This window comes from Calliopsis andreniformis, chromosome 2 (genome assembly GCF_051401765.1).
Source record: "Calliopsis andreniformis isolate RMS-2024a chromosome 2, iyCalAndr_principal, whole genome shotgun sequence".
NCBI lineage: Eukaryota > Metazoa > Arthropoda > Insecta > Hymenoptera > Andrenidae > Calliopsis > Calliopsis andreniformis.
Window position 1 is genome coordinate 5,138,654 of NC_135063.1, and position 25,809 is coordinate 5,164,462.

Consider the following 25,809-nt stretch of genomic DNA (forward strand, 5'->3'; position numbering starts at 1 on the left):
GCAAGCTGGTCATTTGCCAGAAATGGAACGCATAATTCCCACTATTGTCTCAAATTATTGCCTTCGCATGTACGGTGAGTACAATTCTGAATAAAACGAGTAAAACGAATTCTAAGAGGAAATCTAAGGCACTAATACTTTCTAAGTTGAAATTGAATTTTTCTCTGTTTAACCGTTTCAGTGCCAAGGAGCGATTTTGCGCTTCTTCTCTGTCGCTCGAACGATCACAACACGCCCGATTTTTGTCGATACGTGACTTACTGTTACCATTCAGTTTTAGATAATTTAAAACAAAATTGGAGTAATATTACAGTTTGTAGACGTACTTGTTTTTTTCTTATAAACAATCATGACTATAATAATATAATAAATTTAATAATGTAAAATAGAGTATAACAGAATATGACACGCGCTATCGCGTCGCGTGGCAATTATCGATTGGGAAATAATAATGACTAGTGGCACTCAAACGGTTAAGTTATTACAACCAGCATACTATTAAGTCTAGTACAAACCCTTTGTAAGTCGAATTTTCGTATGTTAAACCTCTCTTTCTCGAAAACTTCGATAAATCGAAACCTTCCTAACTTGAAGATTGTAGCTCTTCCTTAACATTCTTAATGTTTTATTTTATTTAATTATTCTTAATGTTTTCAATTGAACGTCCCCTTTTAAAGAAATTCTATTACTAACTACTATTATTAATGGAATTATAAAGCATATTATAGGCGGGACTTTGAATTGTCTGAAATACCTCATGTTTGGTTTCATTTCTATCAGGATATTCTCATCAATACGTTAGTAATACTTTGATCTACATATATACATATATAGACTAATATAGACTAATGTAGACTAATGGGTGCAGTGCATGGAATGTAAAAATTGGGCACACGAAAAGTGCACTGGACAACGTGATCTCTATTTTTGTGAAAACTACGAAAACGAATAATTCATACTTACATAATAAATCCTTATTTTTTTCAAACTATGACTTATACTTAGTTTTTGATTTATATTCATTTAATATTATAATTTAATTAACAAACAACTTAATTTCTTAAAGATAAAACTTTGTTACTATTGACTCCATATCACGTTACAATTGCCCCAGGGTATGGGACGGTTGTAACATTTTCTCCGCTCCGTATTTTTTATTAATATTTAACTTGCGTAATACTTGGTATAAAGTAAAATGACTGCGAATAAATAATCTCAGATAGTTAGATAACATTTTCGTATAAAAATGATTGCTTTAAGTGTAATACTTTTTGAGTTATTGTATTCTAACGTCAAAGTGATACAGTTGATATTAATTTAAAATTAAAATACAATCAGCAGTACGAGTCGCAACATGTCAGCAAAGCAATACGATATTGAATTTCGTAGGTTTTTTTAATCAATATCGTTGTTAGGTGAAAATCCTCAAAAAGCAGTCGAATCTTGAATTAAGATATTCAACTATCGTTAAATATCTTGTAGTTACCCAGGAGATTTGTGTAAGTACTTATTAAATATACCTAACATTAACATTTGGTTGTTGAACACGTTTCATTTATTTCAAAAAATTTCCGCGATTACGGAGCAGTTTTAAAGCTAAAGACTAGATTCGGTGAATGTAGAACTGAATGTTTTTAATATGGCTCTAATGACAGATATGTTCTTAATTAAACTTTAGATGTATCTTATCACTTATCTACAGAGTTCTTGCGCAAAAAAGATATATTTATAATGGTAACATTTTAATCGAGGATTAGGAAAAATGTTATTTTCATAAAACGAAAGTGTGCAATCCTCGTCCTTCAATTCTTACACTGAGGCCTATATACCTATGTGTGTGTGTATCCTTCCATTTATTTTTATATGAAGTCTACACTTTTTTTTTATCAATTGGTGTAATATAATACATTTGAAATAATATTAATATATTTTGAGTGATCATATTAAATTGTTGACGACAAGACGGTGAAATACGATACCGCAGCTTGTGTCACCTGAAAAGAAAAAATAGTTAGTCAATACTTTTTATAAAAATTAATTCTAAGTATCGTTTTATGTTGCGAGGTCTTTGTCGTCCGGTTGAGAAATTGTATATTTCTGTCGCGCCGCAACGAAAATAAGGGGTAGGATGCATATGCATTTAAATTACCACAGCTGAAAGTGTTTTTTGTGAAAATTGTTTATATCTAATCTACAAATTTTGAATATTTATTATTTATTATTTCAAATATTTTTATGCCTAGCTTAAATTGTGCAAAATTACCGATAAAATAATCAAAACCGATAGAATCTAAAACTTCGTGTTCCATATTTAGTAATGCCAATGCATTAAATCGCTAACAATAACATGTATATAATTCTTTATGTCTTTGAAGTTGACAATAACCGATCGAAATTTTTCCCAAAAATTGCTGCCCCCTAAAACATGCTGCAATAGGCTACAGCCTATTCAACTTATACCTAAATCCACCTTTACCCCTGTGTATAACACGCGAACAGTTCGCGATGAAACTCAAAATTTAGGTCTCACTGGCCTCTTGAAAGATAGAACATAATTCTAATTACAAACCTTGTTCAGACATTTAAATGATTTTGAAATTTACTTCAGTGTGTACATTAGCAAGATAAACAGCGAACTCTTCGCGAACACAGAGTGAACAATTCTGTACAACTATGTATGTGTAGTCATCGGCAAGGTATGTACAGCGAATTTCTGACAAGCACGGTATAACTTTAAGAGATATTTCTAAACACCAAAATAAGACAAGAATCAAGAATAACAATGTCGCATTTGAGGTTTCATTTGTTAGAAATGAGCCCGCGGGGAGACTTCGAGTAGTTGTTCACACGGCAGTGTAGTCCTAGCGCAATCGAGAGGACAAATCAGCTATACGACAGTGAGTGACCTACACTGCCATGATGATAATCACTGCTCGAACACGGGTTCAGTTCTGGTGATTTTCACCAGATCTTTAGACGTTTATAACTAGTAAACGAAGTCTCTAACACGAAATGTTATTCTCGATTTTTATTTTATTTTGGTATCTAGAATCATCCCTTAGAAGCACCCTGTATAGTGATTCCAGTAAAACAGCAGGGTGTTGGTCCTTCACAGGAATTTGAGATTTTCATGGATCGCGATACACAGTTTTCATTAATGAAGCTTTCGAGTGTAAACCATGTCCTTCTGAAACAGTGTTCCCATCGTTTCGTCACCATTATAGTTAGCTTCATTAAGGGGTTGAATGATATTGATACTGACACATGCCTAGTGGCGTTCTACTATTTAAATGTACCAGCTCATGTTAGCAAAAGTGTCCTTTGATTCATCAGCATACTGGCATTATAATGGTTCATTGAGCGGATATATTTTTTTTATTTCTATTCATTCGGAGCCCCAGAAGTGGCAAAAGGAACGTACATGTCCTTAATCCTACACAATTTATTACACAGTGATTCATTATTGTCAATACAGTATTATCAATTAATTAAATAGGTATTACAAATAGGGATGAAAGTGACGCAAAAAGAAATAGTGAGTTTTTAGTAATATCTACATAATTACTATGTCATGAATTGACAAAGTTGTACTGACGAGAATACTTCTTTTGCCACCTCTGGGATTCCAATTTGACAGAAATAAATAAAATATATCGGTTCATTCCTAGATCCCCAGCTGGTCACCGGAATGCCGATTATTGGCAGTGTGAAGGAGCGATACTCTACTGTTTTAATGGAATCGCTATATTTATCTCACTGTTGACTATACTGGTTGTATATCGAAAGAAGGTGTTCGCAAGTTCCAATGCGAAGACCTTCTGATTGACGTAAATGTGGCATTACATACCGAAAGAAAAGCTTCCATGTTCAATGGTGTCACTTTCAAAGCCGTCAGCTTGACTGGTGTTAAAGTGTTCATAACCATGATCTGATATATAACTCGAGATCTCTTGAAGCATTTATACCACATACACTCTAGCCTGTACATAGGACAAGAACGAACAAGACGTATTTTTAATCATATTTGACCAAACTGAGTCGTTAGAATATAAGAAACTATTGTAAAATTCTTACGCATCGTAATACACTTGTGTACTGAAATCGAACAACCTTTGCCCTGGAAGGTAAAGGAAAAACAGGTGAATGTGCTGCCCCATCATCCAAGTTGCCAATCTGATGACGTCGAGTAAACTTCCCTCAACAAGTTTGTACAAAGCCTAGAAAGAAAGAAGAAACTGTTGCGAGTTTATTAAATTATGCATCATTACTTACTTGTATTCCAGTGATACTCAGGAGAATTATATTCAACATTATTTGAACGAACAGAGTTACCGAGAATGCCGATTGGACAATTTGGGTACACCTACAGAAAAACGTAACTAAATAGTGGAGCAAAAGCTGTAATGTTACGCCGATATTTGTCAGTGTACAATACACTTACTCTAGAGCTCTTTTGTGTTCTTTAATGCACAATATGAGTTTCGCATACATTTGCTCTTGTTTATCCAATAATAATTTTTCGTTTTTGCTGCAGTCTAACTCCAGCCTTAGAGAATTTTCATCCAAGATGTGTAGTGTTTTTAAGCGATGCCTACAGAAACAAATTTGCATTTTATTGATATCAATTTTCATCAATTATCCGTATAAAATTTAACTAAAATACAAAAAGATGAAGGTACTTCACCCGACAACAGCGAACATGGCGCAAGCATGTTGCGTGAAAGTAATATACATTGTATCAAGCGGAGATATGAACGTTAAAATCAGTATGGATGCTAAATAACAGTGCACCACCATAACGTAATAACAATCTTCCTTGTGCCAGATTATATAATGGCCTGGGTACATCATGTATCTGTCTTTAGTGTCGTTTTTTGTGAGGGCATCATTTACGGTTAGCACAGTTGGAAGTATTAAGTATATCACCAACAAGAAATGAAGGGCAGCTAAAGTAAAAGCCGCGATAATAGAACATTGTACACATTACCAAAATATCGCTTAGGAATTGAAATTTACATTTGTTAAAGTCAGTAATATAATTAATATAAAAAACTTTTAAATAATGATGCTTACAGAGTAAATACAACTGTAAAATAAATGTTGATTTATTTACCTATAAAAAATATCGAGAATTTTCTTCCAGCCATTGCATGTTCGTGTAGAACCTCATATTCAGGAAGATTCATCAGCCGTTCAGTATCACTTTTAATCATATAGCACACTTCCTTCAGCTAAAATGCAATACAAACTTTAGTGTGAATGAACACTGTAGAATGAAGCATGGATTATTTGACACTTTGATAATTACTTTTTTCACCTGGAAAACACCATTCAAATATTTTGCCATTACCACTAACGCGGTCATTATTGGAGGTAGACACTCAAGAGTTGTATTAAAATCATTTCCCAAAGATGTGACGAATCCCACTGACTGAAATATTTAGTAGAATAAGTTACATAATAAAACCTTCAAGCACTTATGTCCGTGTGCCCTTCCTTCGAAAATCAACATACAAATGAACCTTTTACCAACGACGTTAAATTATGGTTTAAGGAAGCAAACAATATCGTGCAAACATGCATGTATTACATATAAGAATTATTTCAAAACACACTACAATATTAAAACATTCTATGGAAATCTATAAACGATATCCAAGTCCAAGCAGATTTTCTTGCGAATGCAGACGTCTATGCCATGTATTTTCCAGTACGAATGAAAAATGAAAATGAAGAAACAGAAATTTCGAAAATTACAGGACAACCATTTGTCTTGAAAAGATATTACTGAATAATGAAAAAATTTTTTGGAGAGAACAGTGTTCAGTTTAGGATCACGAATTTTCAATACGAGTACAATTGTTTCGAGTATCGTCAATCACCATCTGTTCTCGTAACCAATATCTTTTCTTGAATACTTCGCTCTGTGACGAGCTGCGAGAAAAGGCGATACTGATCTGGCAGTAACTGTTACGATATAGCAAGAATGGAAGCGATAAAGACGCAGGTAATGTGATACATTCCATATGTCAGCATCGATCGTGCGTTTGCAAAACAGCGTTACTAGCAAATTATGGTGACGCATAAATTCAATTGATTATCCTATTAGTCAAGTATAATTACTGGTATAATTTACTACTAGTATGAAGTACGTGCTTTTATCCTATAAGAAAATGTTCTTCGAATCGATGTCATTATCGTCTATTAACGATACTGGAATATTCATCATACCGTAAATATTTCAGTTGCTATAATTTTATCGAAGTGGATGAACTGATGAAGGTAATAATTTAAAAAATTCGATACCGAACAAATATGAACCATGAATGTCCATTATCGATATAAGCGTATTTGTGAAGGAAGGAAAAGTGCTTATTACATCAATGGTGCACTCTATGCTCGTGTCGCGCTAAAAATTTCGTGGTGTTTGAAGAGTTCCAAGCAAAGGCATGATCCTTTGTAAGGGAAGATATTAGTTTTTGTATTTGCAGACGATATCAAAGAAAAAGACGTCTATCTTTCAAGCGCTAGAACATGAGTGATTTTTTTGATCAACCTGCTTATTCGATACCTAAACGCTTACTGACACTAGTTGGTACATGGCCCCTTCTACCATTACGCAAAAGATGGTTCAAAATAGTGTTAGTGCTATTCAGCTTTGCTGCTATGTTGTTGCCTTTGGTAAACGGTTACTTATATTTAGTAATGTTTGTATCTTCGTATAATTTTATGTTAAGTGTGGTGTTGGTAGAAACGTAGACTTAGCTATCTTTGACTGAATAGTTGTGTGTAATAGTATTTGGCGGTTTATCAAGTTTCAGGTGAATTTTAACAGTTTTCTAATACAGACAACTAACAAATGAAGAATCTATCCCATTTGGTAGTTCTTGATTTCCGTCTTATTCTGACACTTACGATTACCTCGTAGTTTTCGTCCAGTCATTTTCGAACATTCTGTAGACAAATCCAAGCAGAATTTCTTGCTGTCAGACGTCAAATATCATATCTACATGTCTCATGCGTATTGTAGATTCCTTCACAAGCTACAATCGTCAACTTCATAATTTAGACCACATATTTCATTCAATTCGAAAGTATATGATTTTAATTTGATTTTTTTTTAAGAGAAAGGAAACTATATTTCAGAAGATTATTACACAGCTACGATCTGCATGAATTTTGAGTAATGGTGCGTTTACTTCTTATTCTAAGTTCTTTTAGTAATCGTTTTTTAAAAAGATTATGTATATTTTGCAAGAACTTGAACCATACAGTTTTTAAAGATCTAAGAAATTAACGCTAAAACTACCAGATCGATCAAATGACCGACACAGTAACCCTTTATAAATATTTTGTTCTGTAAGTACATAATAATTTTTGTCCAGTAATGTCAAATAAAAGTAGATAAGTGTATAATTGATGGTTGTTCGTAAGAATTATGTATTTTATCAAAGATCTATAATTTTGACACTTTAATAAAAACAGATATATGTTACTCTCGGTAGTTTTAGTGTTAAGAAACTGGTTTATTTGAATGACAACTGGATCTGATTACATTTTGATAATTGAATTAATAATTATACAGATGTATATCAAAATACGAGTTATTACAAATTGAATTGAATCAAAATCTCGGAGGAACGTTCGTACCTATCCTTCTGACAGTGGTTCAGCAACTCTAGTACAATGTCTATGAATTTGAAGATCTAAAAAGGAAACTAAGACGATGTCATGCTTCTATTATGCCAGTTTCACTACTAATTCTGCAAATAAATGAGTAAGTTTCGCTTTTTTTTTCATTTTGATTAACAATATTTACTCTGTGTGTACAGTGTATTTGACATTGACAATTTGACAATATTTGACAACAGATGTAAGTAATTTTAAGGAGCGATTTTAAAAGTTAAAATAGAGCAAAAATCAAATTCTTTACGAAGTTTTATTAACTGTTAAAGATACACCTAAAATGCATCTTAAATATATCCTATTTGGAGACTCACTTTACTTCCAGCATGTATTAGCCTATTAGACAGACGAGGCGCAGGTATGAAACAGTAGAATAAATTTAGTCAGATATATTTCTTGTGTACTTCAGACGTTCTTTCAGCAACTACACCACTCACTAATATCTCAGAGATGGAACCTCAACCACAATATCACCATTTTTCATTTTTCACTTATTTTGACATGCAGAATCACTCCTTAAAATTTCTAACACCTATTGTTCAACACCCTATAACGCACAAAATGATAATTCGACGTAAAAGCCATAAAATAAATCGAGAAGGGGAACAAAGAAGAGACACAAATGCCGGACAAATTTTGCTTATTATTGAGGAAATTTAAAAAAAAAATTTATTGATAGAAGGTAGCAGTAATTAATAGAAGGTAGGCAAAAACACTAATCGTATTACATCAATATGTACCTACATGTATAATACGCACCACATTGTTCACAGACTGTTCAAACCGTTCGAACCCTCCGATTGCCACCGAATGAATAAGGAATAACGTATGTGTCATTTTGGGGCTAGCTGAGGAAGTAGTTCGGTGACGGCAGGGGGCAGACTAATGACCGTGGGATTTTATGTCCCTACAAAGAAAGAACATATATGAATATTAATAGTTGATGTATACATTTTCAATATGTATTTATTGAGATAAATACTAAAGGACCAAAAATACATCGAACAATAGATTTATCCTAAATTTCGTTGATGCACGTATTTACAGTTCGTTTACTACCTAACACCACTTCAATTGCACGGATATTCTTATTAAGGGTTAAAAGTTGAAAGAAAAAAGATAAAAAGTAGAAAGAGAATGCTACCTATATCATGCAATTACAATATTCAAAACAATCTGGTTTTGTTTATTTCTATGTGAAATATACAAACTTTTTAATGTATATTAATGGTAATAATATTGTACGTATCGTTGACTAAAGTGTCGATGAAAAGACTGTGAAATATGATACTGCAGTTTGTGTCACCTGAGAAAGAAAGACAAAATCGTTACAGTACTCACAACCCAAAAAAGTAGAAATATTACACAAAATGTACTGTAAAGATTTTACTTGCACACAAATTTTACATACCGAAAGGAAAGCTTCCATATTCAGCGGCGCTATTTTCAGAGCCGTCAACTTTACCGGTTTTATAGTGTTCATAATCATAATTTGATATACAACTCGAGATTTCTTGAAACAATTATACCATAGGCAGTCCAACCTAGCCACGCAACAGAAATAGAAAATAACTGTCATTAGGAATATCTATCTACGTAACTACAGGGCGATTCAGTCACGATTCAGTGTTCTCTGTCGCTAATAATGAATCACTCTCAATTCACTCGTAACCTAATTGCTGTGAAACGAACGATAATGAAACACTTCTATACGTTAGTTATAAGTTAGTTTATCCTAACTAACTAACTAACTAACTAACTTAAACTATCTTTACCCATATACAATTAATCAAAGAATATCTTACGCTGTAACGAAACTAATGCTAGAAGTCTATAAAGCGTATTAGAGCATTTAGAGCGCAAGATACTTTTCGACCAGTGACACACATTGTATATTAAGAGTACTTCCTTACGCATCAAAATACACTTGTGTGCTAAAATCAAGTAGTCTTTGGCCAGGGAAGTAGAGGAAAAACAGATGAAGGTGATCGCCCATCATCCAAATGATTAGCATTGCTACATCGGTTAAACGGCCGTTGATCAATTTGAGTAAAGTCTAAAATGCATAGGATGACACTCCATTTCGATTTCGATTTCATAATTTGATACATTATTAACGGAAACGGAAGAAATTGTGCGTAACAAATGATATTTACTTGCACTCCAGTTATACTGAGCAGTACAATGTTTAACATGATTTGAATAAATAGGGTTACTGAGAATGCTGACTGGACGATTTCCGTGCATCTAAGTGAAGATAAATGTTTACAATTAATCTTATACCTCGTTAATAAAAATAGTGAAACGTACTCTAAAGCTCTTTTGTGTTCCTTAATGCAGAGTACAAGTTTCTCGTACATTCGTTCTTGTTCATCAAACAGTAGCTTTTCGTATTTCCTCGAGTCGAATTCCTTTCTTAACGCACTTGTGTTTAATATATGCACTGATTTCAATCGATATCTGCAAAAAGGAATGTACAGTTGGTTTTTCAACTGCTGATCAATTACTTCTTCTTGTTATACAAATGAAATTGGACCACATTTCAAGAAAATATGAGTACTTTACCCAACGACCGCGAACATGGCACAAGCATGTTGGGTAAATGTTATGTATATCGAGTCAAGCGAATACAGAATAAATGGAATTAACAACGAAGACGCATATGCGTGTACAGTCCTAAACAAATAATGGTCACGTTCATCTATGAAGATGAAAGAAACTGGATACATTGAGTATCTGTTCTCCGTCACGTTACTGATTAAGTCATTTATAATCAACCCAGTTGGAAGCGCTAAATATATTGTCAACAGCACAATAAGGGCGCCTGAAACAAAAATGTACGATCTTGAAGGAAATTAAATGGTTTCACATTTTAATAGAGTAAAAATTGTATTACTTACCTAGAAAAAATTCAAGAAATTTTCTTCCCTGCATCGCGTGCATATGCAGAACGTCATATTCAGGAAGACCTATTAGACGCTCATTATCGCTTCTAATCATTTCACACACCTCCCTTAGCTATAACAGGTTCCAAGCTTCAGGTGTTCTTATTGAAAGCAACATGGACGAATTTATGACGTAGATTCAGATTCGTCGCTGCAGTCCTACTTACCTTCTTCACATGTAACACGCCATTCAAGTATTTCGCCAACATGCCAAACACGGTCATTAACGCGGGTAGACACTCCACAGCTTCTTCACTATCTACTCCGCAGACTATAATAAGCCGTGCTGCCTAAAACAGAAAGCAACTATAAAAGTCACTTCTCGTTTATATTAACCACTCTATAAACCTGCGTGGAATTCACATATAGACAATTTAAAACAGATTTTGTGAAGAAAATTATGAAGGATATAGAACTTTGAAGGAAGTTATAAATGATATGCGACGGTACAAGTTGCTTTTCTTGCGATTACAGATGTCAATGGAATAATTATTGATTAGTGATAATGAAAATTTTATGATCGAAAAACGAACGCTCCTAAATTCATAAAACACCACTATTTTGGGAGATAAGATGCGTAAATTTTTCTTTCCTTATATAGAGGCTGATCACAAATCGACTAAAGAAAAATTCATAGACGATTCTAAACGATAAAATTAATTTATAAACATTCGTAATGAAGGCATGAACACACGTTCGCAAATTCGTCACTAATAATTTGCGTTTTATTTCATCTCACAGAACCAAGCCATTTTTGGTTCCATCTGTTACAAAACGTTCGGTATCGTTGAATTTAAAGTTAACATTTGCTGCAATCTCAAATTGAATAGCCAATGATTCTACTCATTGCGTCCCTCCTATTGTATACTTCGTTTTACCACTAATCGTCAGCAAAGACGAAAGCGAAGTGAGACTAACGATTGCGATGTCCCTAGAAGGAAGACAACGAACACAATGGTAATTTAGTATGCCTGCATAATGGAAACATTCAACCTGCTTTTAAGGTCTTGGGGTTGACAAATTGATAGCGATGTATATGTAGAATTAATATTTCCTCGTTATTTTCCAAACGTCTCCCTATCATATTGGAAATAAAACTAAGAGGTATTTAGTAATCAATACTACTTTTGTTCGATTCATATTAATCGATGCAGGTGCTTTTTTCCTTGCCATCATTTTCCTCACACACGCCTCAGTCTAGAGAGGAAGGGATGCGCATAGACAATCATCTAATGGTGAAGTTAGCATACATGTTGTGCTCCTAACTCGGTCTGCTAAGCGCATACAGGATTCTTCGTATATCCAAGATAACAATAAGAGATAGTTGTTTCAAGAAAAATACCAAGCTTTCCTTAATAAACATCGTATAAGAAAGCGATTGTCTTTCGAGTGTTGTATCATGGACTTCTTCGACCAGCCTGCTTATTCGCTACCTAAGCGTGTAACGTCTATGGTTGGCACGTGGCCTCTTCAGTCTCTCGGCGAACGATATCCTAAGAATGTATTAGTGTTGTTTGGATTCGCCTGCATGATAGGACCAGTGGTAACTAATTGAATATTTTCAGGTTTACTGTATTTTCATACTTGTACTCTAAATAGTAGTATCTAGAACTCATAAATGCCTACTAAAAGTATTAAGAGGTTCTTACAGGTGTTTTTTTTTTCATTGAATCTGACACTGACAAGCAAACTTTGTGGGTCACAAACAGACTTTTCTTTCACACATCAAACTTCTCATACACATATATAACATAATTCATGTCCATAATGAGTTGTAAACAAACTTGCAGTTCTATAACATTCGAATAGCTTCTCTCTTCAGAAAGATTTCATACTTATAGCAACGTTTGTTATACTTTTAACCAAAAAAATTATTGGCAAGCAAATATTACGTTTTTTAAGTATTTTACAATTAGATACTATTACTGCATAGAATCATTTTTACGGGAATTCGTGAAAGTGGTACAAGGTAATGATGCATCGTTTCGGTTAAAATATTAGATCATTCATTCAATTCTGCAACATCATTCCACAGTTTTTATCAAACTAATGAGATAATAACTTTTTTTAATCAAACTACTTGTTATCAACTTCTGTTACCATTTTCCACTTCTCCTGTAAAACTTAGATTTCATGTGTCTAGAATTCAGATGTTTGCTCTTCGAGATTGCGATGCATCATTTGAAACCAGTGGTAATTAGATTTAGCATCTGGAATGTACGCTATACAAGGGAGATTTTCCATCCCAATTCAAAAATCGGGGGAAAACACAAATTCTGTCCTATCGAATACAAATTGCATTTTTGGTCGAAACGTGTGGAACCCATTCGTCTTCCTTCCGTACTTTTTCTAATTGTTTTAATCGATTCTTCATGACAAGTATGCCTACTTCAAGCTACTATGTAAGCTCAGAGGACGATTAAATCTGATCTTCATTAATTCATATACATGTACCATGATGTATACTGTACCATACAGGACTTTTAAAAAAAATCGGCAAACACGTGAACGACAAACAAGCTGCCAAAAGTCTATGTCTCGTTTGGAAAATACATAAGCAAATAACCAGCGTGGATCACTTCTTCCGATGCCATTTTTATTATTTTTGCACGACAGCTTGAATTCATGTTACATTTGAATTCAAACCATATGAATCCAAGTAACTTGGCTTGTGTGAACACAGGCTTGACTTCAAGCTACTCAAATCCAAGTGGTTCAAATTCTGGCTTTATACCACTTATTATGATTATGCAGCGTCACAAAAATATATCATTCATCTTCCAGTACCGCCAATTAGATCTATTGTGTTTGGTGGGTACCTTCTGTAGGATATTTCTAATTCCCTAAATTACTTTTGACGGTTCTTTTTTCTCAGTGGGCAGTGTCACAGTACATAATTAATATTTTCATAATTATAATCGCAATCGCAGGTTTGATTTTGAATTATTCGTGCTCTACAATTGAAAAACAATATACCTTAAGGTATCATTATAACAAATATCTAGAAAAAGGTTTCTATCCATATAACAATTTTGATGGTGAAATATTGAAATCTTAGCCAAACTTCCGAAAAATAGGGAAATGCTGTCTGACTTTTGCATAAAAACACTTGTTAAATGTTAAGTGTAGAAAGAAAAGCAATAAACAATATAAAGTGGTTGCTACTTATACCAGTCCTTCATTAACAATACCCAAAACAATCTAGTTTGGTTTATTTCCATGTGAAAGATATACAGTTTCAACATATAGTAATAACAACATTGTAAGCATCGGTTACTAAAGCGTCGACGGAAAGACTGTGAAATACGCTACAGCAGTTTGTGTCATCTGAGAAAAAATACGTAATCGTTACATAATTGGTAACATAACAATCTAGACATACTATATGAAATGTAATGTATGTACATACGCCTATTACTTTATACAAGAATTTTACATACTGAGAGGAATGTTTCCATATTTAGCGGCGTTACCTTCAAAGCCATCAACTTGATCGGTATTAAAGTATTCATAACCATAACTTGATATATTACGCGATATTTCTTGTAGCACTTATACCATAAGCAAGTTCCATACCATAATAAGTTCCTTAATGCAGAGTACAAGTTTCTCGTACATTCGTTCTTGTTCATCAATCAGTAGCTTTTCGTATTTCCTCGAGTCAAATTCCTTTCTCAAAACAACCGTGTTCAATATATGTACTGTTTTCAACCGATATCTGCTAGGAAGAACGTATTTGGTAGTTAGTTTGTTAACTGCAGAGCGACTACTTTCATTTTGATACGCAAATGAAATTGGATCATATATCAAAAAAACGAGAATGCTTTACCCAACAACGGCGAACATCCCACAGGCATGTTGGACAAATGTAATGTATATCGAATCAAGAGAATACAGAATAAACGGGATCAACAGAGATGCAAAATATGAGATATCAGGTATCTACTTTCCGTCAAATATATTGCCACCAACACAATAAGGGCGCCTGAACCAAAAATTTAGGTTCTTGAAGGAACTTAAATGGTTTCATATTTTAATGGAGTAAAAATTGTATTACTTACCCAAAAAAGATTGAAGAAATTTTCTTCCTTGCATCGCGTGCATATGCAAAACGTCATATTCAGGAAGACCCATTAGTCGTTCGGTATTGCTTCTAATCATTTCACACACCTCCTTCAACTGAAATAGGTCGCGAAATTTTTAATGCTTTCTTTCTGAAGAAGATATACGTTTATTATGATGTAAATTTCGGTTTGTGTCTATGATCTTGTCTCACCTTCTTTACATGTAACACACCATTCATATACTTTGCCAACATAATAAACATGGTCATTAATGCGGGTAGACACTCCACAGCTTGTTCAGTATCCACTCCCCAGACTACAATAAACTGTGCCGCCTAAAACGGAAAGCTAAATTTGTAATTAGCGACGTAACGATAAAAATCTGTTTTCGTTTATATTAACTAGTATATAAATCTGCGTGAAATTGCCAAACCGACAGATTAAAACAGATTTTGTAACGGAAATTGTGAAGAATACAGAACTTTAAAGGAAGTTATAAATGATATGCAACCGTACAAGCAGATTTTCTTGCGATTACAGATGTAAATGAAATAGTTATTGATTAGTAATAATCAAAACGTTATGATTGAAAAATGAACGCTCCTAGATTCATAAATCACAACTATTTTGGGAGATAAAAAGATGCGTATATATTTTCCTTTGCTTATATAGACGCTGGTCAGAAGTCAGCTGAAGAAAAGTTCAAAGATGATTCTAAACGACAAAATAAATTTATAAACATTTGTAAAGAAGGTATGAACCCACATTCGCAAATTCGTCACTAATAATTTGAGTTTTATTCTATCCCACAGAGCTACGCTCTTTTTCTTCCATCTGTTACCGAACATTCGGTATCGTTGAATTTAAAGTTGACGTTTGCTGCAATTTTAAATTGAATAGCCAGCAATTCTGCTCATTGCATCCCTCCAATTGTATACTTCGCTCTGCCACTAATTGTCAACGAAGACGAGAGCGAAGTAAGACCAGCGATTCTGATGTCCCTAGAAGGAAGACAACGAACACAATGGCAATTTAGTTTGTCTGCATAATGGAAACATTCAACCTGCTTTTAAAAGTGGTTGTTTAATAAAGCTTGAAAAAACATGAAGGAAGTAAGAAATGGCGCCTCGCCAGGGACTCCTTCGCTTTATATAGTAACAGCAAGAAATTTACCAATAAATATCCAATCCTCCATCTCATTATCACAGGCCTAACAACGTTTATGCTCATCCTCTAGCCACGGAGGAACTCAATGCGCGCAAACTCCCTTAAAGCGTGGAGTTGAAGGTTACGGAAGGTTAGAGGTGGAAATGCCGAGAGAAATAGCAGTCAGTGACCAAAAAATAGACTTTTACGATTACGATCAGTACGTACCAGTCCCACGAGGTTCATTATCAGCAATTCTGTTTGAAAAGAAAGACCAAGCAAACGGCCGAGGAAGCTAGGCATCAGGAACACGAAACTTTCGAAGGAGCCGGAAGACCAGCGAGTCGTCGATTCCACGAGAGCCGATCATCGTCGACCCGGTCCGGCGGATCTGGAAATCTTGATTACTGGAACCTCTGTCTCGAGGAACGAGCGACACAACAATTTCTAGGGACTCTGTTCGTCCACCGACACGTTAATTTTGACACGCTAGATAGTTCTCGACCGCGGTCTATGGAATGCTTGTCTGGGATAGAGATTGAAAATCGACCGGTGAGAACAAGCGACGTAAAGGGCTTAGCACGCATCATGAGCAGCGATGGTAACAGGAGTGTGGCGAGTTCTGCTAAATATTCCTCGTTTTAAAAAGCAGATAATTGTTTGCGAAGAAAAAGAACAAATAGTAAGAACAGGGCACAAGAATTTTGGAACAGTAACAGAAAGTTAGATGCTTTTGTTAATTTTCTTAGAAACTCTCACACTGTTATATCCACGTTTCTGGGCAAAGTCTGGACTAGTGATTGAAAGAGTTATAGAATTCTTTAATAGATTCTATTCAGAATATGTACCATGGAACATCTTTAAAGAAGTTATCGCATGATAAGTTCTTGAAAATAAAAGTTTTAGTTTAAATAGAACTTATACAAATTTTTCTGAAACAAGAACAGATATTTTATTCGTCAATATTAAAAAAGTTCTGAATCGCTCTCACAAATACTGAATATGTACTATTTAGTAAACGGTGTAAGCGTAAATATCACCAAATAAAACTCGTGTGTGTTACGTAAATAGACAAATGTTTATTCTTAAGAATAAGTCTGTTTCTTTTTGTCCAATCACAATTATTCCACATAATTGGATTATTGCACTGAACCCAGGCGACTCTATTTGCATCGTTCGGACGGTCTTGCAACGCACATGTGTATTCCTTTTTTTACCGCCTTACCTCTTTCCTGTCAATGAAACAAAAGTTTCGTTACTCTTCACAAAAGAGGAGCACACAATTCTCATCCTATAATCTTTAAATTGAAAACATTTTGTTTATTTTTATCTAAATATTACATGCACCTTTATCACCTATTGTATGTACATTATAACATTAAAACAAGGCGGAGATACTTTAAACAATCATAGTATAACAATTTTCAACAGCAACCATTGTTGATTAAATCGTTGACGACAACACAGTGAAATATGATACCGCGCATTGTGTCACCTGAAAAAAGAAAATCACTGCAACTATTAATGTTAACAAATCTCAAGCATTTTATAAAGGATTTAATTTTGCTTGTAGAAAAAATTAAAGAGCGAGTTAATTGAGCACAAAAGATATATCATAGTATCTGATACAGTTTTCGGATTTTTCTGCAATTTAGTAGGGAGAAGCTCCAAGTTCTGTCTATTCACTTCATTATACACGAACATTTTCTTGCTTACTGAGAGCGCTAAATTATGTGTTAACATATATTTCGATAACACTAATTTGCTTGTCCCATCTTGTTCAAATTTTTTAATTATTACAGTACAAAAGCTTAATACAAACGATAATGCATCTATCACGCCTTATACCAACAATGTTTCGCGGATAAATATTTTAGAAAGATTAGATCCTCCTTTTTTTCACATTCAGTTACACATAGAAGTTACGTACCGAAAGGAAACTTTCCATGTCCAATGTCTTCATTTTGAAAGCCGTCAATTTAACTGGTGTTATAGAGTTCATAACCATAATTTGATATACGACCCGAAACTTCTTAAAACACAGGTACCACATACACTCTAACCTAGACAAGAACGATGAATAAACATTATTGGACATATCCGTGATTCTAAGCAAAATGACCTCAGTAACATGTTTCTGTTTGTGACATATTTGCATTTCAAGTTTTTATGTTCAATACTGTCTTATAGACTTTTGTCTTTTTGAACTCTTCTTTTTAAGCGAAAATACTATTTTAATGTCTTTTCTTCTTTCTGACAATATAAATTCTACATTCTAAAACTCAATTAAGGACTTAAAATGTAACATAAATCATTTTGTCTTGTAGCCACTGATATTTGTTCGAATGTTGAATTCTTACGTATCGTAATACACTTGCATACTGGAGTCATGCCATCTCTGACCAGGAAGATGGAGAAAAAATAGATGAAATTCTTGCATTATTGTCCACTCTGTCAACCACATCGCGTCGAGTATGTTTCCCTCAGCCAGTTTAAATAAGGCCTATGAAAAAGTAATACATTAGGAAACATTATGTTCTCAAATGCCTTCGACGAGTAAACAGATTTCATAATTATATTCATATAAAAAACGAAATATAATAACCACATGCAGCAGCAGATACTCACTCGTACTCCAGTGATGCTCATACAAACAATATTCATCAGTACTTGAAAGAACAGAGTTACTGAGAATGCTGATTGGATAATTTGTACACACCTGAATACAAATATAGACTGTAATTAATTACACTGTGCCTGACTCAAGTAATGACGGCTTAGAACACGTATCCAGGATTATTGTTTGATTCGCGATACTATTAAACGAAATTAATTTTAATAATTATAGTTTGTGTACCAGATCTGGTTGAGAAGTAAAGTTTTCAATAACTAGAAAACAATAGTCTTTTTTCTATATATCCTCAATACTAAATGCACTTACTCTAGAGCTCTTTTGTGTTCTTTAATGCACAATACAAGTTTTGCATACATATGTGCGTTTCTATCTAACAGTAATTTTTCGCACTTGTCCCAGCCTAACTCTATCTTCAGAGCCTCCTCGTCTAAAATGTGCATCGTCTTCAATCTGTGTCTGCAAAAATATATGCTCAATATTTTGTGACTTGTTATTAAGCTCCATTATTGTACAATTGAAGATAATAAAGATTTTTTACCCGACAACTGCAAACATGGCGCAGGCATGTTCCGTAAATGTAATATACATTGTATCAAGCGGAACTAATAAAACCACTATTAGTATAGTCGCCACATAACAGTGTGTCAGCATGATGTAATAACAATCTTCTATGGAGCAAAATATATAATTGCCTGGATACATCATGTATTTGTCCTCTGTTGCGTTTTTTGTGACACTATCCCTTAAAATTAGTATGGTTGGAAGGACTAAGTGTATTGTTAGTGCAATAAAGAGAGCAACTGAAACAGCAGATGCAGTAGAAGCAAGTTGTACATACATAAATATTCTTGGAACTTCTCATTTTGGAAGTTAAAATAAGTTTGCTGAATTCAATAATAGAGACTATATTCAAAAGTATCTACACGATTAATAGTACTTATACTAAAATTCATTATAATATAAGTTCAATTTTAAAATGGTGACTGATTCATTTACCTACCCGTAAATATTAAGGAGAATTTCCTTGCGCTCAAAGCATGCATTTGTAGAACCTTAAACTCAGGAAGCTTTGCCAACCGTTCATTATCGCTTTTAATCATATTGCAAACCTCTTTGAGCTAAAATGCAATGTAGGTATAGTTTTGCAGAGTTTCATCGAATCAAACATGTAGCATTTGATATAAAGTGTGCTATTACTTTTTCCACGTGGAATACACAATTTGAATATTTTGTCATCACTCCCACTGCGGTTATTAATGGTGGCACACATTCAAGAATAGTATCGAATTTCTCCTTCCTGACCATGATTAAGTGCGCCGTCTGAAATATTCAGCTAAATACAGTAACTAACGGTCTGTACACTGTTCTTTCGAAAATTACTGTCTAGAAGAATTTTATTTTTCGATCATACGAAATTAGATTTTGGGGACTGGAGGTAACAAATATGAATGGACTTCATATAAAGTCTATTTTAATCAGGATCTGTAACAAAGGAAACTGAGGATACCACAGTACTAGAAAAGTATGTGGAATGCTATAAATGATAGTAAATTCCAAGCAGAGATTCTTGCTAATATATACGTTAATAAGATATAAGTGATTGAAAGCACAATAATCATGACAAAATGTTTATGAATGAAGAAACGGTTTTCTAAATAAATTTCTAAATTTAGAAGTGAACCACTTTTTTTCACAAGACATGGTTGAAGAACTTTTCCTTTTCTCAGGTACTCTTTCCCAATCTCAGAACTGCAAACAGAAGGTTCTGGACTACGAATCTTCAGCATGGTACAGTCGTTTCAGTTGTGATCAGTCACCACTAAATCTTGCAATCAATACTTCCCCTTGAACACTTTATTCTGCCACAGACTGTGAGAAAAGGCGCAGCCGAAATGAGATAACTGGCTTGAATGTCTCTAGAGCGAAAATGATTCGACCTCTTTTAATATTGCAACATCGGTCATGCGACTAACGAACAGCGTAAGTGGCAAATAATAGCTACGTATAAACTCAATTAATCGTTTTATTAGCCGGCGTTGCTGTAATAGCAGCTATTATTAAAAGTAATCTGAGAGGGACGTGTGCATTGGCCTATAAGACAATTCGACTAGAATCGATATCATACTCCTCTACCATCGCGGACACAGTGTTAATAAACGAGGCATTTGATTGCTGCAATTTTGTCGAATTAGTTAAATGGACTGGCGTTAATAATTTCGCAGATTCGGAGTGAAACGGCATGAACTATTAACGTTAATTGTCGATACAAGCGTACTCGTAGTGAGAAGAAAAGGGTTCATTACATTAATGGTACATTTTGTACTCGTGTCTTGCACTTGTCTTCCTTTGAAGGCGTGTAAGAGTTTCGTGGTGTTCGAAGGGTTCAGATCAAAAGCGAGATTCAACGGAATATATAGTTTTTGGTGTTTATAGAAGATATCAAAGAAAAGAACGACTATCTTTCAAGAGCGAAAACATGCTTTCTCTGTTTAAACCTGATTTCTTCGATCAGCCTGCTTATTCCATACCTAAACGTTTGCTGACGATCGTCGGTGCATGGCCCCTACAACCCTTATGGGAAAGACGCATCATCGTCACGTTTGTGTTTGTCAGCTTCAGCGCCATGATCATGCCACTGGTAAATGTTTATCTTTTATCATTTTTGCATTTCCTCGTAGCTTTTCGAACGCAGGCTTGGAGATTTTTAATAATCTTTGGTAAATGTCTCTTCTCCCTGACAATTGCGATAGGAAATTCCAAGCAAGGTTCCTTCTACTCAGACATCATACGCTACATTTCATATGCGCCTATGTACATTTTGGTCCCACCGTGGTGCTTTTTTTTTTATTCCCATTGACACGTAAACTGTCTCTTCTTTCCAATTTAAGTCATACGTAGGTATTAGGTTCCAATTTAAGTCATTGAAATCGAAGGTATGAGAAATATTAATTTCATTTAATTTCACGAAAAATGTGAATACACTTTGCAAATATTCTTTGAGCACACAGTACTATGCTCGTACACAAAATGGATAGAAGAAATGTTCTGATTTGGATCTACTGCTTGTTACATCCCTTGTGAGATACCGAAACTATAAATTTTTAAATTTAAAACAAAACAGACGTCTTCAGAAAAATCACGTAGAGGTACATTATGCAATGTATTTTCACTTCAATCATTTTAGATGTAATGGTGAATCCTGTTAATGTTTAACGTCGTCTTTACAGTTTTTCAAGATACATTATGGAAATCTCTTCATTGTTATTCTATTTTATGTCCAAGTATGTGGTTTCACAGTTTCTGGATAGGCATCCGAAGAGCCTCACTTAATTGAAATTATAAGAAAATGATTAAAAAGGCAAAATAGATAATGAAGGCAATGAAAAAAAAGGTAAATATAATTTTACAATGATTTTCTTAATAGTAATGTTTTAAACATAGATTTTAAACATAAAAATTACAGGTTCAATACTGCAATTATGTCTAAGAAATAACTAATAGTACATAATTTGCAAGTGACATTATTATTTCTCACATATAAATACTATATTGAACTTGTTTTTTTTACATTTAATATCTGGTGGGTGGATGTCGATCGGTAGCAATGGTTGAACGTAAAAACCGATCGATAAGTATAATCGAGTTGAGAAGGTTGGCATGTACTAGGGACAGCAATAGGAGCAGAACTATAGCGAGTTTTACCATCGGCTGGTCATGTAGGGAGCAGATAATCCTAGTTCGTCTATACTGATATGGTGGCACCACCTACCGATGTACGACTTTCCCGCAAGTGGTTATCTCTCCGCCTGTAAGCAACTTAAATATAATCAGCTGGTCACAATTATGTTCCAGCCGCTTTTGCTGGATGCGTCATGGAGGATGACTCACGATCGTTGACGTTAAGCTGCCAAGTCCAGGAGCCATGGCATGGATGGGTGACCACCACACCGCGCTGCGCGTTTTTCATTTCCCGGATTTTTTACTGGCTGACGGAGAGGAAGAAGAATGGACAGAAGAAACGAAGAAAATATCGGAGAAGCAAGGATGATCACTGGCACTCTCAACGAATGGAGGAAAGAGCCTCGTCGTTGCTCGAGTGGTCGTTTTCTCGGCTGAGGCCTCGCGAGCCTCAAACAGAGGCCCTCAATAAGACCTCTGGCATACGACCGTAACTGTCATGAAATATGAGCCAAGCCGACCTAAAATGAATTTAGTAAAGAAATTAAGCAAGCAAGCAGACATGGGTATACGTATGCATCCCCGTGTATATAGAGATAGGATGCGGTCAGCATCGAGATCGACGCGAATTGTAAATCTGAAATTTCTGCGTATACTTAAGGGAGCTGATCGTAATGGATCACACTGCTGTTGAATCGAACAAGCGCTCGACTACATGCACTCGTCCACATGCGAATGCTACCGATCATGCGGAGTGTGCAACCGAAATCGCCGAGCAAGCGTACAGGTTGAACGCTAGCTCTTTCGAAACGCCAAGCAAGAAATTGCCTGAGAATAGTAAGAAGAGAAAGCATGATCAATCCGTGTTGCCAGTTAACGACGATGCAGAGTCGGATACCGCGGAAAAAGAAGACTCGAGCAAACGACTCAACCGTGGAAAAGGCTTCGGATATTCAATCGATGTGAAGATATTGTTCTGGAACGTACATGGAATCCGAAACAAGAGTAAACAGAATAACCAGTTTTGGGAGTATGTAGCTGAGGCAGACATAGTAGGACTGATCGAGACTTGGATCACTGAAGAGCAGTGGGAACTGTTAAAGAATACTCTACCAGAAACGTTTGTATGGAAATGTGAGTACGCAATAAAAGAGCATTCAAAAGGGAGAGCAAAAGGAGGAATCATCACAGGAGTGAGAAGAGGAATCGAACAACTAGAAACAGGAACGGGTAGTGGGAATGTACAAGAAAGAAGAATAAAATTACAAGATAATGAATTGAGGGTAATAACGGTGTACAGCAGGAGCATGAAAGAAACGAAAGAAACTTTAACGAAAATGATAGAAAATGGAGGAACAGAGAAATTGATAATAGGAGGAGATTTCAATGGCAGAATCGGTCAGGCCGATGAAAGAATAGAAGCGACAAGAAAATCCAAAGACAAGGAGAAAAATACTGCGGGGAGGCAGTTGTTGAAGATGGTGGAAGAGAACGATTGGGAAATTCTGAACGGTAATACGAAGGGAGATGAAGAAGGAGAGTACACCTTTGTGGGATCAAATGCGAGTACAGTCATTGATTATGTAATAGTTAACAAAGAGACGAGACCTGAAATAGAAAAGCTAGTGATTGAAGAAAGGAAGGAATCAGACCACAGGCCGTTGTTGGTTCATATAAAATCTAGAGGTAGCCAACTGAATCTACCTTAGTTGCAATGATATAGAAAGCCTATTGTTTTTTTTTAATATTTTTCAAGTTCAATGAGGTCACTGATATTTTTTTTGCAAAAATGTTTTACAGTGCATTAATCTTTTAATATCAAAAATTGGATACAAAACATTTTTTATATCATTACAACTGAGGGGAATATTTAGATGGCTACCTTTAGATGAATCATCTTCTACACTATGTTCTATTCCCTTTTCAAATCTAGCTTTTCTATTTCATTTTTTGTCCCTACGTTGATTACCACATAATCAATGATTGTATTGACGTTTGGTCCCACAGAAGTGTATTCTCCTTTTTCATCTCGTTTTGTATTACCGTTTAGTATTTCACAACTTTTCTTTTCCACCATCTTCAACAATTGCCTCCTTATAGAATTTTTGTCTCAGTCTCTTGATCTTCAGGTCCACCGTTTTTTCATCTATCTCACTTATTCCACTGTTTCTGGCCAATTCTCACGCTGAAATCTCCTATTACTATCTTCTGCGTTTGCGTTTTGTTCACAATTTTACTAAAATTTCTCTTGTCTGTTTCATGTTTTTACTGTACATTGTTATTATCTTTCTTATATGGTTTAGTAATTTTATTCTTCTCTCTTGTATGTTTTCTCTGCCTTTTCATGGCACATTCATATGTATATATAAAGCTGGTAAACTCGAACTTTCGATTAGCACAGTGGTCAGAAGAGTAAAGCTGCTGGCTTTAACTGTTCTCATCTTGGTCTCGCGATACTGCAGACACCGATTACTAGATGTGACTAATGGTTAATTGCTATTTATTTGCGGTTCATCTCTTCTTATGTTTTCTTAACTCATTAGCTGCTACGATCCCCATTTGGGATTTTAGAATTTTACGTACGCCACTCGGCGTCAAAAATATATTTGATATATTTGAAAAATTTCAAAAAAAAAAAATTTGGCAGTTAATGGGTTAATGTATCGAGGAGACAATCGTTCATAGACTTTCCTCATATTGCTACTTATTTAGCTCTGCTTGTAGAGGCTACAACATCCTTCGCTTCTTTTCTTCTATTCTTGTATCTTGGAATTTTGTTATCTCCCTTTTTTCTCTACTACACTTCGTTTCTTCTATCTATATTCTTTTTTCTTTTACTTTTTGTACATATCTTGTTTTACTCCTCAAATCCTTTTTTTGGCTTTTTGCTTTTTACTTCCCAGGTCTGCCAACAGCATCAGAACTAAGCAGTCATCAATCACTTTTGCTATGGACCTCAACCTGGATGCTTGATTTCGCTGAACGTATGAGAACCGATTCTTTACACTGATTGCCTCCAAGTGTGGCATTACTACTTATGGAAAAGTTGTGCACCGAAAATGGTAACAGCACATTAATGTGTAGGTACCTGAGGAGATTATTAATCATGCAATGAAAAAGTAAAATGAACGTATGTAACAAACTGTACATGTAAGTTGCAGTAATAACAATATTAGACGCCTTTACGATCGATGATTTAGAACTGACTATTCACGCTTCGTGACTAAGACTGGACTATTTTATTTTTCACGTTTTCTATTAACCCTTTCGTCTACTATTGCCTTTCGTAATGTTATTACCTTCGCCGCCGATCTGAAACGGGTGATTATCCCAAATTGCCAACCACAAAGCTCCCATGAAGGGAAAATAGATCCCTCATGCTGTGGTGTGTGATCGGTTACCTCTGAAAAGCCCTCATTACGCATTAGCCCGTGACCGGCAGCGAAGATATTGTAAAAAGTACACGAGTCAGACTCGTTGAAAAAGGTGAAGGGGTTAATAAAACAGTTTATTAAAACAGAAACAGATTAATTTAAACAGAAGCTCAATTTTCTGCACCGTTGATAACAAATCACTGTGAATGTTTTCATGTGCCCAATCATTTGACCGTGTTTAGCAACGATTTATTCGTAAATTATTGCATAATTATTGCATT

At 34.9% G+C, this 25,809-nt stretch overlaps 3 protein-coding genes and 2 long non-coding RNA genes across 10 annotated transcripts; 1 reads left to right on the top strand and 4 right to left on the bottom strand.

Moving 5' to 3' along the window:
• Window positions 1-1,943: 1,943 nt before the first annotated feature.
• On the bottom strand, window positions 1,944-8,523 carry LOC143188340 (uncharacterized). Its single transcript, XM_076392548.1, has 9 exons — window positions 8,446-8,523; window positions 5,309-5,431; window positions 5,114-5,231; window positions 4,685-4,946; window positions 4,442-4,591; window positions 4,273-4,363; window positions 4,075-4,217; window positions 3,848-3,980; window positions 1,944-1,994 (listed from the first exon to the last, which is right to left on the bottom strand). The coding sequence occupies exons 1-9, from the start codon at window positions 8,521-8,523 to the stop codon at window positions 1,944-1,946; spliced, it is 1,149 nt and encodes a 382-aa protein (XP_076248663.1).
• A 7-nt stretch (window positions 8,524-8,530) lies between these two features.
• LOC143188341 (uncharacterized) lies at window positions 8,531-11,807 on the bottom strand. The gene is made up of 9 exons (XM_076392549.1): window positions 11,757-11,807; window positions 10,799-10,921; window positions 10,587-10,704; window positions 10,252-10,510; window positions 9,997-10,146; window positions 9,843-9,933; window positions 9,600-9,742; window positions 9,098-9,230; window positions 8,531-8,593 (listed from the first exon to the last, which is right to left on the bottom strand). Exons 1-9 carry the CDS (start codon window positions 11,805-11,807, stop codon window positions 8,531-8,533), a joined length of 1,131 nt encoding a protein of 376 aa, XP_076248664.1.
• A 2,118-nt stretch (window positions 11,808-13,925) lies between these two features.
• Window positions 13,926-14,810, bottom strand: LOC143188277 (uncharacterized). Its single transcript, XR_013003511.1, has 3 exons — window positions 14,693-14,810; window positions 14,461-14,616; window positions 13,926-14,349 (listed from the first exon to the last, which is right to left on the bottom strand). It is a non-coding gene; the product is annotated as an uncharacterized LOC143188277 (long non-coding RNA).
• Window positions 14,811-16,898: 2,088 nt separating this feature from the next.
• LOC143186080 (uncharacterized) lies at window positions 16,899-20,369 on the bottom strand. 5 transcript variants are annotated; one of them, XR_013003003.1, is made up of 9 exons: window positions 19,674-20,369; window positions 19,477-19,594; window positions 19,015-19,276; window positions 18,783-18,932; window positions 18,470-18,560; window positions 18,202-18,344; window positions 17,772-17,904; window positions 17,189-17,336; window positions 16,899-17,073 (listed from the first exon to the last, which is right to left on the bottom strand). XR_013003003.1 is itself a non-coding variant. In XM_076389493.1 (8 exons), exons 1-8 carry the CDS (start codon window positions 19,779-19,781, stop codon window positions 17,286-17,288), a joined length of 924 nt encoding a protein of 307 aa, XP_076245608.1. In that variant the 5' UTR covers window positions 19,782-20,369; the 3' UTR covers window positions 16,899-17,285. The 5 variants fall into 5 exon arrangements, 3 of the variants coding, with proteins under 3 accessions (XP_076245608.1, XP_076245596.1, XP_076245620.1); XR_013003005.1 differs by having other exon boundaries at window positions 16,899-17,336; window positions 17,772-17,899; XM_076389493.1 differs by having other exon boundaries at window positions 16,899-17,336; window positions 19,015-19,144.
• A 276-nt stretch (window positions 20,370-20,645) lies between these two features.
• LOC143187387 (uncharacterized) lies at window positions 20,646-25,241 on the top strand. 2 transcript variants are annotated; one of them, XR_013003195.1, is made up of 2 exons: window positions 20,646-21,114; window positions 25,058-25,241. It is a non-coding gene; the product is annotated as an uncharacterized LOC143187387 (long non-coding RNA). The 2 variants fall into 2 exon arrangements; XR_013003196.1 differs by lacking the exon at window positions 25,058-25,241 and adding an exon at window positions 21,227-21,297.
• The last annotated feature ends 568 nt before the right edge of the window (window positions 25,242-25,809 follow it).

Excerpts from the sequence above, each read along its gene's own strand:
- LOC143188341 (XM_076392549.1), bottom strand. The coding sequence starts at position 11,807 with ATGATGGCAAGGAAAAAAGCACCTGCATCGATTAATATGAATCGAACA. Across the intron at positions 9,934-9,996 it reads GAACACAAAAGAGCTTTAGA|ATGCACGGAAATCGTCCAGT; the intron begins GTACGTTTCACT and ends ATCTTCACTTAG. Across the intron at positions 9,231-9,599 it reads ACACAAGTGTATTTTGATGC|GTTGGACTGCCTATGGTATA; the intron begins GTAAGGAAGTAC and ends TTGCGTGGCTAG.
- LOC143186080 (XM_076389481.1), bottom strand. The coding sequence starts at position 19,781 with ATGGTCAGGAAGGAGAAATTCGATACTATTCTTGAATGTGTGCCACCA. Across the intron at positions 18,933-19,014 it reads GCCATGTTTGCAGTTGTCGG|ACACAGATTGAAGACGATGC; the intron begins GTAAAAAATCTT and ends ATATTTTTGCAG. Across the intron at positions 17,337-17,771 it reads ACATGGAAAGTTTCCTTTCG|GTGACACAATGCGCGGTATC; the intron begins GTACGTAACTTC and ends TTCTTTTTTCAG.
- LOC143188340 (XM_076392548.1), bottom strand. The coding sequence starts at position 8,523 with ATGACACATACGTTATTCCTTATTCATTCGGTGGCAATCGGAGGGTTC. Across the intron at positions 4,947-5,113 it reads ATTCTCGATATTTTTTATAG|CTGCCCTTCATTTCTTGTTG; the intron begins GTAAATAAATCA and ends CTTTTACTTTAG. Across the intron at positions 4,364-4,441 it reads GAACACAAAAGAGCTCTAGA|GTGTACCCAAATTGTCCAAT; the intron begins GTAAGTGTATTG and ends GTTTTTCTGTAG.